Genomic DNA, 17,510 nt, shown 5'->3' with positions numbered 1-17,510 from the left:
AGACAAGACAGAGGAATTCAGGGTCAAACTTAAGTCTCTTCTTAAATTCAATTGAACTACACCATCCACCCTGTTGGAGCACAGGTGTGGCCTGGATGAAAGATCGGGTTTTTCTACAGCAAGAAAGAAAGGAGGGCACTGTGCCTGAAGAAGAGAGGAGAAAGCAGCAGGCGAAAAAGAGGTGGTTGCTCGGTTTTGTGTTTTTCCTGTATCCAGGGCTCCATGGCAGTCTGTGTCAATAAAAGCCTATATTCGCAGAAGCCAAGTTAAGATGATCAGAACTGGTTTGAAAAGCTGCAAACCTCAACTTCCCCTTACCCAGCCCAGTCCCTTGACTTCCAGAAACCAAAGAACTTCAGCTTAAAGCTCTTTAAGAACCCTTTCACATCCCCCTTTACCTGGAGAAGGAAAGTCAGAAGAAGGGGACGCAATACAAACAGGAACGTTTCCCTATTTCTAGGGTATTTTCAGCAGATTCCCCAGTATCTACTGTATCAGGAAAGTGAGAACCATTTAGGGCAGTCATGGAGGTATTACTGGCCTCCGTCTTGTTTCCTTCCTTCTCTTTGCTATTGAAATCTTTTATTCTGATTTCAGTAAGACACCCCACTTCTACTGACGCCGGATTCTGCAGCCTCCTCTCTCTCGTCTCCATGCAGGGCGCGGGAACACGTTTTGAAATGAGGAGAGCGTGTGATAACAAGAACCGGTGAGGGTCCACGGGGAATCAGCCCCATCCACCATCTCCAGGTTTCGAAGCTCGGCCGGCCCAGACTACAAGTCCCAGGAGACCCCGCAAAGGGACTGCGCGTCCCAGTGATCCTTCCCTCACTCTCCCGGAGAGTGGAGACAAAGGTTCCGCTGGCGGCGCACTGCGGGTTGGTTTGTTTTCAGCGGCGGTGACGGAGGTTGGAAGCCCGGCCGACTGCAGGCGGGGGCGTCGGGAGGCGGATTCCTCCTCCCCCGAAGCGCTGGGGTGGGGAGGGGGGCGGGGAGCAGGGAAGCGGGGGCCAGCGGGCCGGGGACCGAGCCGGCCGGACAGAGGAGGCTGGAGAGATGGAGGGCGACGGGTTGCCGTGGGGGAGCGAGCCCGTCTCGGGTCCCGGCCCGGGCGGCGGCGGAATGATCCGCGAGCTGTGCCGGGGCTTTGGCCGCTACCGCCGCTACCTGGGACGTCTGCGGCAGAACCTGCGCGAAACCCAGAAGTTCTTCCGCGACATCAAGTGCTCCCACAGCCACAGTTGTCCCTCCTCCCCCACGGGCGGCGGCGGCGGGGCCGAGCGCGGCCCTGCCGGCGACGTCGCCGAGCCCGGGCTGCAGGCGGGTAAGGAGGGCAGCGGCGGCGGAGACAGGGCTGGGGGGGGGCCAGCTGGAGGGCGGACCGCACCCCTGTCCCTGCAGAACAGGCCGGGAAGGGGCGGAAAGTGGGAGCGGGGCGGCGTGGCGGGGCCACCGGGCCTGGGCCGTCTGGTTCGGCGAGGCCGTGGGCGGGCATCCCTCGGGGCGGGGGTGGGCGAGGGGCGCGCGGGGGCCGCCCGGAGCTCCGGGAGCGGGCTGCGGGGTGCCGGGCCAGCGGGCGGTGCGCAATGGCCGGGGTCCCCCGGGGAACGGGGAGGGTCGCTCCGAGTGGGGGGTGGGCCGCCGTGGTCGGAGACCCGCGTAGGGATGGAGAAGTGGGCAGGCAGAGGAAGAGCAGCAGGCGGGGAGCCCCGGGAGCCGGAGGAGGCCAGGGAACTGGCGTGGATTGTGTGTGTTGTGCGCGCGTGTGTGATTATGTGCAGGGCTTTTGCACCAATCGCGTGGCAAGTCTGTGAAGAAGTAGGACTGTACTCTAAACGGGGTTGGATCGCTGAAGCAAGTACTGTCTGAGGGGTGCCAGCGGTTGCTCGTGCTTCTGGTGAAGAAGTTAGAGAGGGAAGGGATCGGGTTTGTTGGTGGTTGTGGTGCTGAGCGTTCTTGCTTTGATTCTCCCCGGGGTGTGCTGGAGTTCCAGAAGCACTGAAAATCCTGCAGGAGCTTTGATCTTTTCTGATTTTTCGCTTCCTCTTCAACTGCTGTTGGTGGGGGAACCGGAGGGTTTGTTAAGTATTGCGTCTAATTAGGAAATAGATTGGAAGGGAGAAGGGGACTGGCATCCCATGTGGGCAAGTACCCTGGGGCCAACATAGCAAATAAGTCAGGGGGTTTAATTTAGTGACTCTCAAACTTAAATGTGCACTGAAACCAAATTAGCATTAAAAATGTCTCATGCTCTGCCCCACAGATAGCGTGGGTTTTCTGGGTGGATCCTGAGGATCTAAACATGGAATGCCACTGGGGGTTCTGTTGCAAATGGTCTACAGAGACACTTTGGGAAGCACACATTTATTTTATTTTTTAAAGATTTTATTTATTTGACAGAGAGACAGCAAGAGCAGGAACACAAGCAGGGACAGTGGGAGAAGGAGGAAGAAGCAGGCTTCCCGCCAGGCAGGGAGCCGGATGCGGGGCTCGATCCCAGGAGCCCGGGATCATGACCTGAGCGGAAGGCAGACACCGAACGATTGAGCTACCCAGGTGCCCTAAAGCACACATTTAGATGCCAATAGCACACTTGAACAAGAGGCTCAGGACAGATTGTTGAAGTCTTCAGAGTTTGTGTGTTGGGTCCTGCATTTCCAAAGTTGCCTGTTTGATATCTTAAAGTTGTCTGAGACTCCAGAAATGGTGATCAAAGTAAGGTAGCAAGATTCTGATATGATCTTAAACAATACTGTTCCATTTAGTTGGCCTGGATGTAATAAGCATGGGAGGAATGGCATGATAGCGTTTCTGGAGGGGTGGTTTTGGCATTGTATGCCCAGAGATTTGCTGTTCTGAAAACGGACCTATAAAGGCTGTCAGAGAACTGGCAAGACGGGCTGATGTTGTCAGAGTTGATCCTCAGAATTTCTACTTTCACCTCTTCCTCCAGCAGTGCTTTCCAGCAGCTTCCCTGCTCACTAGTTTTTCTTATAGCTTACCTAAAAGAGTCCTCTATTGCTGTTACTTTAAAACAACTATTTATTTTAGAATCACTACTGAAAAAAAAAATCAGAGAGATGGAGGTTTTCAAGGAACTTTGACGTGCTCTTATTTTTATTTTTTAAAAGGCAAGTTAAGAAAGACAAATGTACCCTTTGTATTTTGCCTCATTGGCTTTTCTAGTTGACTGCATCATGAACTAATCTTTGCGTATTGTATTGAACTAATTCTCTTCACCCTCTGGAGTCTGTCCATCTGAAATAAAAACCAGGGTAGCGTGCTGATGACTGGACTGGGAACAATTTGATTTTGTTCCATAAAATGCTTCCATTCCTTTCAGTATGGACAGTTTTGTCTTTGGAGGTAAAAATGAGCTGGTATCAGGGAAAATTAGTGAGGTGGCACTTACTATGTATATTTGGAGAATGCCATTTTTCCAGCTGTTTAGGTCACTGTGTTGGAAAGTAGAAACTGCTCCTTAGAAGACAACTAGCTCTTGTTTTCTCCTTTTACAGGCTATCTCTGCAAGGTCAAGTTCACTCACAGGCTGTCTCAACTTTCTTTTGCGAATGTTGGTTTCTGAATGGGAACTTGGAATATTAAGAACAGGAACACTCAAAAAGAACTTTCTTTAATTCCCTTTATCTATTTTACCCAACCCCTCCTCTCTGGCAATCACCACTTCTGTTTTGTCTCTTTTTTTTTTACTTTGCCCATTTCTTTTCTTTCTTTCTTTTTTTTTTTTTTTTTTAAGATATTTATTTATTTGACGGAGAAAGAGACAGTGAGAGAGGGAACACAAGCAAGAGGAGTGGGAGAGGGAGAAACAGGCTTCCTGCTGAACAGAGAGCCTGATGCAGGGCTCGATCCCAGGACCCCTGGGATCATGACCTGAGCTAAAGGCAGACGCTTTTAGGATTGAGCCACCCAGAAGCCCCGCTTTGCCCTTTTTGTTTGTTTTTTCAGTTCCACATATGAGTGAAAGGAACAGTCAATTCCTAACCTAGTAAATCTCTGGAAGGGTTTTTTGCTTTTTTTTAATTAAAAAAAATTTTTTTTAAAGATTTTATTTATTTATTTAGAGAGAGAGTGGGAGGGAACGTGCACATGTGGGGGTAGTGGTTGAGGGACAAGCAGACTTCCCGCTGAGCAGGGAGCCCACCCTGGGACTCTATCCCAGGACCCCGAGCCGAAGGCAGACCCATAACTGACTGAGCCACCCAGGTGCCCCTTCTACAAGGCTTTAATCATCATTGCAGAGTGGAAGTGTGCTTCTAGGTTGGATGTAGTATAGTATTTGAGCAACTGAGGATCCATCAGTTAACTCCGGATTTTTATTATATCACTTTTAACCACGGAGGAGATGGGAAGGACCCCAAAATAACGCTTTCTCCTTAATTTTGACAGTTTTGTATTCTTTGGAGGCAGTTTAGAGAGTATATAATGTACATGATGTTTTAGGAGCTAAAAAGTACCTTTGCCTGCCCCGTGCAAAGCAGACTGAATTACAAGTAAAAATTCCATTCCTCCTCTGCTGCCCAGATCGTTGGCTTCTTTTCACCAAACTCCAGGGGATGAGAGCCCTTTTATCTGTTATTTTCCTCTGTCAGAGGCTTCAGAAGTAATGAGATAAAGGTTTTGAGAAGTTCTTTGAAAAAAGTCAGAACGGAGTGTTACAAAGTAGCAGAGGGAAAAGTATTTTTCTTGTTTTGTGATCCAACAGATTTCTTAGCTGTTGTAGCGGATCATAAACATACGAAGATGTTGGAATGACTCAAATGTGTCTAGTTGGAATGCTGTCCTCTGTGCTGCATTCCTTCGGTCCTGTTTCCACTCCTTCATGACTGGATGACCTTGGGCACAGCACAGCTGTGCTGTGCCAGTTTCCTCGTCTGGCCCCGGGGATTCTAACAGTAGTGCTTGCCCTTACGTTGTTGGGAGTTAATACATGGTACTGTGCATGTTTAGCATAGTGCCTGTTACTGTGCTGTGTAGGTATTATAGGTAGATCATACTATTCCATAGTTACTCAGTAAACATTTAAGTATCTGGTATAGGGGACAAAAAGAGTCAAATAAAGACATTGACTGTGGCCTTAGGCTGGTGGGAATCAGTCTTTCCCATCTATACTTTTCTCTTAAGAAAGAAAAAAGAGGGCACCTGGGTGGCTCAGTTGGTTAAGTGACTGTCTTCAGCCCAGGTCATGTTCCCAGAGTCTCAGGATTGAGTCCCGCATCAGCCTCCCTGCTCAGCGGGGACTCTGCTTCTCCCTCTGACCCTCCTCCCTCTCGTGCTCTCTCATGCTCTCTCTCAAATAAATAAATAAAATCTTAAAAAAAAAAAAAAGAGGGGCGCCTGGGTGGCTCAGTGAGTTAAAGCCTCTGCCTTCAGCTCAGGTCATGATCCCAGGATCCTGGGATCGAGCCCCACATCGGGCTCCCTGCTCGGCGGGGAGCCTGCTTCCTCCTCTCTCTCTGCCTGCCTCTCTGCCTACTTGTGATCTCTGTCTGTCAAATAAATAAATAAAATCTTAAAAAAAAAAAAAGAAAGAAAAAAGAATTATAATTATCATCATTACAGTGCACCTGTTATTTGTTTCTGTTGGAGGGATGAAAAGGACGAGGAGGACCTGAAGTTGGTCCTCTAGAAAGGGACCATCTGATGTCAGTCATATACTCAGGCAATACCTAAGGCAGAAAAATGGCAGAGAGCTAAGGTATGGCTAGATTATAGGCATTTCATGGGATTTACAATTCTTAGGTTTTTATAGCTTTTTGCCTTTGGTTAGCAAACCGCTTAGTTTGTCCAACATTCTTTGCCTTCTTTTTCACTCCTAGTATAAACTGGTTGCCAGAATTTAAAAGAAGAGGGAGAGCAGTAGTACACTTAATTGAAATAGACATTTTTCTTGGACTCTTTAGACGGAAATCAGTATGGTAATTAAGTGGCAGAGACACTGGGGGCGAGACAGAAAATTGGGGAGAGAGGTGATTGTTTAAAGCCTGGTTTCATGGAGCTGCCTTCTTCCTGGGGCTGCATGGTGGGACGTCAGGTTGTGGGGTGAAACAGCCAGAGACTGGGATAGGTGTGCTTTCTAGAAAGTAGTTCGCCCTGATCAGATTTGACTCTTCGGTGTAACCTCTGTGGGGATGTGGTTCTTAGGTCTGACTTTCATGACCCCAAGCAGGTTGGAAACTTTCGCTTTCTCTCTCAATTTTCTTCCTCTATGGAAGTGACTTGATAGTGGTTGAAAAGCACTGGAATCAGACTGGGTTTCCTCTTGTAGTTCAGCCTCTTATTCACTGAGTGCCTTGGGCAAGTTGCTCAACCTCATTGAGTCTTGGCTCCCTCCTCTGTGAAATGGTAGTGGTATGAAATGCTGTATATCGGATGATTCCATCTGTGTGAAATGCCCAGAATAGGCAAATCATAAAGATAGAAGGTCTGTTAGTGATTGCCAGCGAATGAGGAGAGAGGAAAATGCGGAGTGACTGCTAATGGTGTGGGATTTCATTTTGGAGAATGAAAATGTTCCAGAACTAGGTTGTGGTGATGGGTGCACAGCTTTGTGAATATGCTAAAAAAGACTGAATTAGACACTTTAAGAGGGTGAATTGTATCTAAATACATACATACATAAAAAGGGAGTGCTAATGTCTATATCCCAAAGTTGTTGTGACATTTAGAGATGATCTACTTTAAAGCACTTAGCGCAGGCATATACTTAGTGCTAAATGGAAGCGGCTGTTTGAGTGTGTGTGTGTGTATGTAGTTGGTGAGCACTGGAATAGGAGGTCGGAGCATGGTGGGTTGGGGGAAGAAAAAGAGGAGCAGAAGGACAGAAGGATGGAATGTGGGACGGAGCAGTTTTGAGCTGGAGGCAGATTCAGCCCCGCGTCTCTAAACTCCCCAGTCCAGTTCTGCTTCTGTGATTCCCTCCTTGTTCTTTTCTGACCTGGCCATGAGAATATAAAATGCACCCTGGCAATGGAGAGATTTTGTTACAAATGAGTCATAGCCCAGCTATGGAGCCATAATTGACTTCAGTGGGAGACTCTCTGATTGGATTGAGTATAACATGACCCTGCCTACTCCAGCTTCTTATTCCCCTTTCTAGTCCCTGACATTTAGGGCACTCGGCCCCTCTTTGCTGATTTTGCTACCTCCTGTTCCCTGGGAGGAAGCCCCTCCTTGTCCCCCCAGAGCGATGGCTCTTTGCACCTTTCCCTTCACAGCCTTTCCCTTCCTAATCTTGTCCTCCTGGGATGTTCTGTTTCCCATGGCACAGGGCAGCCCACTGTGAAAAGGCGTAGGTAATCCTGCCTACCTTTAAAAGAAAAGACATAATTACCTCTAAGATTTGCTGTGTGTGTAGTTTAGTCTGAAATGTCGTCACTGATTTTAGTATGTTTAGTTCTTCAGCGTTGGAAGCGGTTTTTAAGGAAAACATGGATTTAAACAAAAATCCATTCTGGTTTTTAAATTTGGTTTTGCTCTGTCCGCCTTGCCAGCACCTCCTTTTATTTCTCTGTTCTTCTGTTCTCCGTCTCACTTCCCGCAGCACACGTACTTCTCAAAAACAGTCTTTTGAAAATAAAACCTCAAGAAATACGTTGTCGAAGGGAAATGTGCAAATTTCACCTTGTACCTTTTGCTCAATTCCTATAGGTTCTGGATATACAGAACATGCTTTTGTATGTATGTTGTTTTGTTGTTTGCATGGTTGCTGTGGATATATTTGTTTATCCTGCTTACTAGCTTGTGGACCCCTAAGGGTAAAGACTGTGTTTTATTCCTCTTCGTGTCCCCTGTAATGCCTGCCGTAGTGTTTTATACATAGTGGGCAAATAAATGCCTGTCACATCATTTCCATGACTAGTAGATATTGGAATGATGCTTTTTCCCACCTCAGAAGGACATTTCCTCCCCATTAAAGATAGGGGTGTGTGTGTTTCTGCCCACATTTTACTAGCTGGACCCCTAAACAGAACAATGGCACATTTGAGAGATGACTGAATAGACCAGGCGGCATTCTATGCTGATACCCAAATGATTTTCATGCCCCAGGGAATGAGTTGCATGTGATCCCAGTCTGCCAGAGCATCACCGTGACAAGCGAGGTAAATCCTTCATGTTTCTTCACTCAACAGGTCCTTATTAATGCCCGATTCAGTGTGGGCACAGGACGCGCAATGGGGAACCGCTGTCCCACCAGCTGACGTTACTCCAAGATGATGTTACGGAAAGAGGAATTCTTGTTTTGTTATGTTCCCTCTAGAGGATTTTCTACAAATTGGTTACCTACTTAACCAAGGGCTGTCTTTGAGGGATGGGATAAGGCATATGGGGATTGGTAAGGTCAAATTACACTGTCAGAAAGAGGGGTTGAGATGCTGTACTAACTTTCTAACAGGAGTTCAGGAAAATCAACCCCAATTTGTCTTTGATGGAGTAATTGTGATTGTCTTGTTTGTGTGGCTCAAAACCAGAATGCATTCACAAAGATTACTGTTAGAGAGGCTTTCATCTTGCTATCTTTTCTCCGAGCTTGCTCAGAGGGAGGCCAGCGAGAAGAGTATGAGGTGTGCGGGTACGCGTGGTTTTCTCCCTAACGGTGTTCAGACCTCAGGTGAGTTTGCTCCTTGCTTCTTGGAGGAAAGTAGTTCACCTCTAGGGAATGAAGGGCTCTGCTTCCTGCGCGGTGCCGGGAGTCTGGTGGCGGTACTCATAGCAAGGGATAAGGGGCGAGTCCATGTGGGAGATGTGGTTTTCCTTCTTGACTCTCAAAGGTCTGCCTGGAGTGCCCCGTAGGGTTGCCAGGCTAAGTCAAGGCCACCCTGTGCTTGAAGATGGATTCAGTTCGGGGCGCCGGGGTGGCTCAGTGGGTTAAGCCTCTGCCTTCGGCTCAGGTCATGATCTCAGGGTCCTGGGATCGAGCCCCACATCAGGCTCTCTGCCTCTCTGCCTACTTGTGATCTCTCTCTCTCTGTCAAATAAATAAATAAAATCTTGAAAGGAAAAAAAAAAAGAAAAGAAAATGGATTCAGTTCTTTGCTAAACGAGGATCCTGGAATCTGACACCTTAATAGAGAACAGAGGTAGCCCTGGTGGGGCTATGGGCCCCTTGCTTGGAGCTGTCAGCGAGCCTCTCTGAGAAAGCCCCCTTAGACAGGATACTCCTCCAAAGTCCAAACCAAATGCTCTGAAGGGAAGTTGGTCAGACATGGGGACTCCTCGTGTCACCTGTAGGCCCCCGGTTGAAGTGCCCATCAGGTGCAGTGCCTTTTTCTGCCTTCTTCAGTGTGGCAGGCAGTGTGAATGTTTCGGACACACTGCCCAGCCTTGCGCCATGCGGCGGTGGGAACCTTTTGACCACAACTCTCTTTGGAGTTGGGCTTTGTAAGGTGCTTCCGTTCCCTGGGGTGGTGTTCTCTGGGCAGGAAGATGGGAAGCGGGACTGGAGGATTGTTTTGCTTTTCACTTGTCTAACAAATAATGCCTCAAAACTATCGTGAAGAATGTTGCTAGGTTATGTACTCATGAAAGCCTTTGATTTAAAAAAAAAAACACAAATCTCACACTTTTTTAAAAAAATGCTTTTATCCTTTGTCTTTATTCAGATGTTAAAAAAAAAAAGTCCAAAGTCCGAGTTTAGCTTCATCAGATTAAGAATTTTAGTGCCTATTTATGCTGGACATGTTTTATAGCTTAGTGTTTCTTACCCTTTCCACTCGATGTAATGGGGGCGGAAATTACATTTCCCAGGACTTTTTTTTTTTTAATCGAGCCAAACTTTCCAGAGCAAAGACGAAGGCCCTGTCATAAATGCAGCTAGATTCAAGACTAATTTTAAATTAGAGGGACAGTGTCTGAGCCCATATGGAGTGTATTTTTAAAGAATATTGTGTACAACATACTATAGCTTTAACTTTTTGAAGATTTATTTATTTGAGAGAGAGAGAGAATCCTAAGCAGACTCCCTGTTGAATACAGAGTCTGAATGGGGCTCCATCCCAGGACCCTGAGATCATGACCTGAGCAGAAACCGAGTTGAAGGTTCAACTGATTGAGCCACCCAGATGCACCGCCCCCCAACCTTTTTTAAGGTTTATTTATTTTAGAGAGAATGTGCCAGGCGGAGGGGGAGAGGGAGAGAGAGAATCTCAAGCTTACTCCTCGCCGAGCGTGAAGCCCTGTGGAGGGCTCGATCCCACACCACTGAGATCTTGACCTGAGTCAAAACCAAGACCCAGACACTTAACCGGCTGAGTCACTCAGGTGCCCCAGCCCTAACCTTTAATATTCTGGAGATAGGCAGGTACAAGGGGAAATATAGGGGGACAGAGCCAGTAGGAGAGAAGCCGTTCTTACTCCTCAGGCTCCCACTGGGGGAGTCTGTCTCAGTTTCTTCTGAGTGACTGGCCTGCTCCGCAGCCTCTTCCTCCACGGAGAGAAGTGGAGTTCTGCTGCCCAGCTTGGAAACGTGCTTTGTAACTGAGGCATATGAGTAGTTATGGGATAAGAAGAGGTGGAGATGTGTTCCCTCCTGCTGCATAACCAGAAGGAACTTCTGCAAACAGCGCTGGGTCATGCAGCTTCTGGTGGCTTCTGGTGGCTTCTTGTTCAGTGCGCTGGATGGTTGCTTGTAACTTTCAGCAGCTCTGGTCCCGGGGCACGTTTGTCTGTACTGCTTAGCCTTGAGGATTTGGGTTCTAAATCTGAACCTGAACTGCTTACCTAGATTAGTACCTCGAACTCCCCAGACTCTGAACGGCCCACAGGTCACCATCACAGGAAGATGAGGGAGAGAGGAGGTGATGTGCAGGGCGAAGGTAGGGACAGTGAAGAAACGGTTCCTATTTCAGTTCTGTTATGATCGTATTTGATGGGCTTTTCCCTGGGGGGGTTTGTCAAGTACAGTTCTCTCTCCATCTCCTTTCCTGTGAGATCCAGAACTGGATACACTTTGCTAGGTATCCTTCTGGCTCATTTAAAATAAAATTACTTTGAAACCATTTCAGATTTACATAAATGTTGCCAAACTGTACAGAGAACTTCTGTAGGCACCTCACGCAGATTCCCCAGTTGTTAGCATTTTATTGCTTTTGTGTTTGCTGATGTTCACTGGTGTCCTCCCAATCTGTCTGTCTTCCTCTATTGTATCTGCTGTTTCTCTGTAGCCTTCGAAAGCGCACTGTTGGTAGGTGGTCTTCTCTCCTCTGTGACACCCCAGTGTGACATTCTCTGCAGCGAGGACCTGCGTCTCCAAACCAGCATGCACCTCCCCAAGCCAGGGCCCGAGCAGTGATGCTGTGCCACCGTCCGGTGCACGGACCCTGCTCACATTTTGCCAACTGTCCCCAAGAATGGCTCTTTTTCTTTCTGATCCAGGATCCTGTCCAGCGACATGTGTTGCGTTGGCTGTCATGTCTCTTCAGACTCCCTGAATGTGGAACAGGTCCTCGGCCTTTCCTTGGCATTTAGATCTTGGACAGGTTTAAAGGGTAGGCTTTATATTCTGTAGGATGACCCGCAACCTGGATCTGTTTGGTGTTTCCTCACTAGACTCGGTCCTGAGCTTTTAGCGAGTGATGGAATGTGCCTCACATCCGGGGTACCCGATGCCAACCACGCCCGTCCCTGGAGATGTTAAGTTTGATCACTGGTCCCGTGGCTGTCTTCTAGGTCTCTCCACCTTAAAGTCACCATTTTTTCCCTTCTCAATCAATTAGTCTTTAGTGGGAGGTGTTCTAAGATTTCCCTGATAATACCATGCCTGAAAACACCGCCTTCCGCTAGACCTCAGCACCCATCGACACCTCCCACCTGGCTCAGTGAGGTTTCCCTATCCTTCATCCTTTCGGATTTCTTAGTTGGTATTCCCGTGGTAAGGAAGGGTTTTCCTTTTCCTTTTTCGCTTAGCCCTTTATTCAGTTTTTTCGATGGATTTCTTCAATGGATTATAATCTCATACTATTATGTAAGAACATTTTTATGCCTGATTGTCCCTGATTTGATCACTGAGCCCCCTTGTGAGCTGGTTGCTGTGTCCTTTTGACCCCTCCCCATCGTGGAGTCATTCTTAAGGGTTACGAGGTATAAGAGGCTACCTCCCAAGTGACAGACGCTAAGCCCTCTGTGAACCTTGGGGTTGGCTTCCTCAGAGGAACTTTTCTACCTCTGCCTCCCATAACCTACGCTGCCCGCTGCCTTTCTGTTCCCCCTGCAGCGTGACCAGCCTCAGCAGCAGTTTTGCCCAAAACAGAACTTGTCAGTAGGCGGCTGAGTGTGGGCTCTTCATTCTAGGGCTCCCACGTTGTGTAAGCTTCCGGGGAGCAGGGCGGGGGTAGCCGTCTCTCTCTTCCAGGTACCTGGACCGTCTGCTTCTGAAAAACGCGTAGACCTTACCGTGGCCTCCCCGTGGGATAACCTACTGACATTCCTGCCAGCTTGACTTCTCAGCGTCCAACAAACGCTTTGGCTCCTTGAGAACATTTCAACGTCTAATTTCCAAAAACCATTCTGTTCCACCACAGTGTACTTGTACGACTTGGTCCTGATGATTCCAAAAGCCAGACTACCTGGGCGTATGTTTTCCTTAAATTCTCCTGGGCTCCTAATGTCTCCCCTGTAATTCAGAATCCTTTAAGTTGAGCTGACGCTCAGAGCTGGTGTGGGAATGATAAATAAGCGTTTCGTGGCAGAATTCTTTCTCTCAGCTCCTGCGCTTGTCCTTTTCTCTACTCTTGGCACATACAGTTCATAAGAAATAATGGATGTCTCACAGCTTATTTGTAGAAATGCATGTTTGTGTCACTGATTACTTGAGCAAATTATTAAATCCTCCATAAAATCCTGCACATGTCACTTGCTTTCAGAGAGGACTACAAGTTCACTGTTAAAAACGAGGTGAACAAATTGGACCCAGTGGAGGGAAGTCCTCGGGTGCCAGGAACAAGGCTTGCAGCGGTAACTTTTGGGACCTGAGTTGACTCTGAAGTCCTGCCAACCAAGTGAGTTGTAATAGTATAAGAAGCCACGGCAGAGTCCCATTCACCTCCGTTCACCTACTCCATATCATGCCCTCCCTACCTTGGCCATGGACTGCAGCTTACCCTGCCTTCACTCACCTCTCCAGTGATGGGAATGGAAAACAGACAAAGAACGTGCATTGACATAGATCCATTGCCCTTACTCCAAAAAAAAGTATCCTAATGGGTCACTAGAGACATAAAAAGCTCATTAGCATTTCTTCCCTCCAATTCTTCCTTTTTATAACAGTCTTAACCTCAAAAGCAAAAGATAATACAAGCTGATAAGAGGAGCATGAAAAGTTTCTCTGAAAATTTATTTTTATTTTTTTATTTTTTATTTATTTATTTTTAAAGATTTTATTTATTTATTTGACAGAGAGATCACAAGCAGGCAGAGAGGCAGGCAGAGAGAGGAGGAAGTAGGCTCCCTGCTGAGCAGAGAGCCCGATGCGGGGCTCGATCCCACGACTCTGAGATCATGACCTGAGCCGAAGGCAGCGGCTTAACCCACTGAGCCACCCAGGTGCCCCTATTTTTATTTTTTTAAAGATTTATTTATTGGATGCCTGGCTCAGTCAGTTAAGCATCTGCCTTCCCCTCAGGTCATGATGCTGGAGTCCCAGGATTGAGCACATCGGGCTCCATGTTTAGCGGGGAGTCTGCTTCTCCCTCTGATACTCCTTCTGCTCATTCTTTCTCTCTCTCTCTCAAAATGAATAAATAAAATCTTAAAAAAAATAAAGATTTATCTATTTATTAGAGAGAGCATGCATGCGGAGGGGGAGAGAATCTGGAGCAGACCTTGTGCTGAGCGCAGTGCCCGACATGGGGCTCAACCCCACAACCCTGAGCTCATGGCCTGAGCCAAAATCAAGAGTTGGATGTTCAGGGGCGCCTGGGTGGCTCAGTGGGTTAAGCCACTGCCTTCGGCTCAGGTCATGATCCCAGGGTCCTGGGATCGAGTCCCGCATCAGGCTCTCTGCTCAGCAGGGAGCCTGCTTCCCTCTCTCTCTCTCTCTGCCTGCCTCTGTCTACTGTGATCTCTCTCTGTCAAATAAAAAAATAAAATATTAAAAAAAAAAAAAAAAAAGAGTTGGATGTTCAACCAATTGAGCCACCCAGGTGCCCCCCCCCTTTTCTTTTAGAAAAGTATTCTGGAGATCTTAGAATAACAACTTTCTTTAAAAATGTGCACCAGCTGGGGCTCCTGGGTGGCTCAGTGGGTTAAAGCCTCTGCCTTCGGCTCAGGTCATGATCCCAGGGTTCTGGGATCAAGCCCCGCATTGGGCTCTCTGCTCGGCAGGGAGCCTGCTTCCTCCTCTCTCTCTGCCTGCCTCTCTGCCTACTCGTGTCTGTCAAATAAATAAATAAAATCTTAAAAAAAAAAATGTGCACCAGCTAATGGTGCTACTGTGTTTTTTCTCCCAGGCTTTATTTATTCCTCATGATTTTGAGAGTTTGTTTGTTTGTTTTTTAAGATTTTGTTTATTTATTTGACAGAGATCACAAGTAGGAAGAGAGGCAGGCGGGGGGTGGGGCGGTTGAGGGGGAAGCAGGCTTCTTGCTGAGCAAAGAGCTGGGTGTGGGGCTCTATCCCAAGACCCTGGGATCATGACCTGAACCGAAGGCAGAGGCACAACCAATTGTGCCACCCAGGTGCCCCAATTTTGAGAGTTTTTGACAGAGTTTTCATAGAGACTCTGTCAGCCTACTTTACATTGGATTCCTGGGCACGGAGCCCACCAGAGGATTCTTTCTCTCCCTCTCCTTGAGCTCTCTCTCTCTCAAATAAATATATACATCTTTAAAAAAAATAAATAAATTGGGGTCCTGCAATCAACAAATCGTGTTTGGCTCCAAGCTGGGGAAAATGTGGTAGTGGGTACTGGGGAGGAAAAATTTCTCTTCTGTCCTTCTGGAGTCCCCAGCCAGGCCTAAGAATTAAACTGATGCGAACAGATACAGAGGAGAGAAGCATACACATTTTATTACATTTTACACGTACATGGAAATGTACATGGAAACATCCCTATAGGAGATGAAGACCCAAAGAAGCAGAGCTGAACATTTAATGTACTGAATTGGATGGGCAAAGAGAAGTAAGTTATGAAAATGTGACAAGACAGAGGAGCTTGGGGTAAGGCAGTTAGTGGTGGAAAAGTGGCTAGGAAGATAAGGGTTAGTTTAACAAGCCTTATTTGTACTGATTTTTCTTGGCCTCTACCCCAGGTCTCTGATGATAAGAGTGTTGCTTTACTTCTGGTATAGGGAGTTCACCATCCAGATGGGGGTTTTTATCTCCTGCTTTCGGGAAGAAAAGGGGGAGGAGGTGAGAATGCCCGTCTTATAGTGTTGTGTGTCCAGTCCCTTGAGCTCAAAATACCCTTTGGGACGGCATATTCTTCGGCTCTTCACGGGCCCTGTTTACCCGTAGGCGTTGAGCTGGGCCCCCGAGACCTCGGCCCAGCTCCTGCACTGTGCTGTGCTCCGTCTCTCATCTGCTTAGATAAATGGAGAAACATGGCTCTGTTATGTTTTGTTTTTCAAGCTGCTGGTTCCTCATCTGTAAATGGGGACAATAATAGTCCTCGTTGGGTAGAATTGCGAGCATTAAATGAGATGAAGCAAATTAAGGGATGTACTTAGAAAGAGCTAAGTAAATAGAACTGTGGGGAGGAAAATAGTTTTTCATTTGTCCTTCCAGTTCCTTAGCCACAACACCCCTGTGATAAAAAGACACATTAACAGTAGAAAAACAAACAAGTTTAATAAGGTGTATCCCTCTTATATGCATGTTTTTCCTCCAGGAAAAACCCTCCAGAAAGGCCCATGCCACCACCTTAAATATCATCTCCAGCTGATGACAGAGATGTTGGGGGTGGGGAGTCAGTTACGGGAGGGTACCGGGAGGACTGCTGTGAACAGGGGTAAATGGTCTGCATTAAGATAAGGGTTTCTAGTGCGTGAGGGCGGCTCAGTGGGTTAAGCCTCTGCCTTTAGCTCAGGTCATGATCTCATGGTCTTGGGATGGAGCCCCGCATCCTGCTCTCTGCTCAGCAGGGAGCCTTCCCCCCCCATGCCCCCCCATATGCCGCCTACCTCTCTGCCTACTTGTGATCTCTGTCTGTCAAATAAATAAAATCTTAGCAAGGGTTTCTAGAGATTTAGACTTCTCTTTCTCTTCCTGGTACATTTCCCTTGTACTGCTCTAAGTGTAAATGTTTCCTATGAAAGGGTAACTTGTGCTCAGTTTTCAGAGTTTCACCTGCATCTGCTGTTTATTTAAAAATAACCAGCTTAAAATAGCAAGCCAAAGAGGCATATTTGGGGATGTATTTTGCTCCCGCTTGTGTTGGAAAGCAAACAGAATGGGTTGCTACTATAGATGCTTTCCTCCTCCCTCTTCTAGTTGGAAACCTTTGTTTAGAAGTAACCCTAATCAAGATGATCTGTATTTAAGAAGCATCAAAAAATACATAAATAAAAATAAGAGCCTTGGCTTGCACTTAAGACAATGTGAGTTGAATTTGCCTTTGGCTGGTGTTGGCGGGGTTAATGGGCTCCCACTGAGACGCCCTGCGGGTCCCTTCTGGCGGCCCCAGATGCAGATGCTGTTAGATTAATTACGAAAGAAAACTCGATTAACTCGGAAGTCCTTAAACTGTCAGTGGGGCAGCTGCTCCAGCTCTGAAGCAGGTTTTCTTCCTCCCTCCTACTGTCAGGCCACCGTTTGGAATCTCTTCCTTTAGAGAGCTGCTGAAACAGCACTCTGTAGGTCCTCCGAGCCCCTGGCTAGTTCAGTCAGCTTTTGGATCTGCTATTAAAATAGTCCAGGGAAAGCTTGCAGATTAAATTCACAGATAATTTAAGATTGAAAACAACCAGCCCAACCACTCATCCCCCTCAGTGGTGTGTCTTGCACCAGTTAAAATCTGATGGCGTCTTGGGATTTTAGAACTGGAAAGATGTTAACAATGATGTCATGCCCTTCCCTGAGTTCACAGATGAGAAATCCAAGGCTGAGAAAACGCAAGTGAATTGCCAAAGTCACAGAGCTAGTGAGGAGTGGAGCCTGGGAGTCACAATCTCTGCCCCCCTCCCTGCTTTTCCTCTTGCTTGCTGTACCCCTCCCGGGAGAGGCAAGGACGGAAGCCATCTAGCCCTGACTTTGTTTCTGTCCCATCCGTGCCCTTGTTCAAATCTGGTAGGCCTATGTCGGAAATCAGTGGAAAGCTAAAGACCGGCGGCAGAAGTGAAAGGCTTGAATAGTGACATATTGAAAAACAGATGGCGATACCCATACTGAGGATTTTCTTCCGTCCACTCGTTGCCCGGAGAACCTGAGTGGAGTGCACGCCTGTCCCATTGCACTGGTCTATGGTGGTTTGAACCTAGCTGGTGTATTTGCAGTGGCTGTTTTTGTCACTACAGAGATGGAGGGGAGGGTGATCATTTGGGTCAGATGATTAATGG

The 17,510-nt window shown here is 47.4% G+C and overlaps 1 protein-coding gene and 1 long non-coding RNA gene across 3 annotated transcripts in view; one reads left to right on the top strand and one right to left on the bottom strand.

The window, feature by feature from the left end:
• The first annotated feature begins 896 nt into the window (after positions 1-896).
• Positions 897-17,510, top strand: part of LOC111151035 (dual serine/threonine and tyrosine protein kinase) — a 50,221-nt gene continuing 33,607 nt past the window's right edge. The window contains exon 1 of one of the 2 annotated variants that reach the window (XM_022508752.1): positions 897-1,324. In XM_022508752.1, coding sequence (XP_022364460.1) covers positions 1,057-1,324 — 268 coding nt within the window. In that variant the 5' untranslated portion in view covers positions 897-1,056. The remainder of the gene's footprint in view (positions 1,325-17,510) is intronic. The other variant, XM_022508753.1, reaches the window with a different exon arrangement.
• Positions 15,128-17,466, bottom strand: LOC111151036. The gene is made up of 3 exons (XR_002640836.1): positions 17,335-17,466; positions 17,205-17,247; positions 15,128-15,338 (listed from the first exon to the last, which is right to left on the bottom strand). It is a non-coding gene; the product is annotated as an uncharacterized LOC111151036 (long non-coding RNA).

Source organism: Enhydra lutris, unplaced genomic scaffold (genome assembly GCF_002288905.1).
Source record: "Enhydra lutris kenyoni isolate GAN:26980312 unplaced genomic scaffold, ASM228890v2 scaffoldscaffold25, whole genome shotgun sequence".
Lineage (NCBI taxonomy): Eukaryota > Metazoa > Chordata > Mammalia > Carnivora > Mustelidae > Enhydra > Enhydra lutris.
Note: the sequence above shows the minus strand (reverse complement) of the source record. Positions and strands in the feature narration are given on the sequence as shown.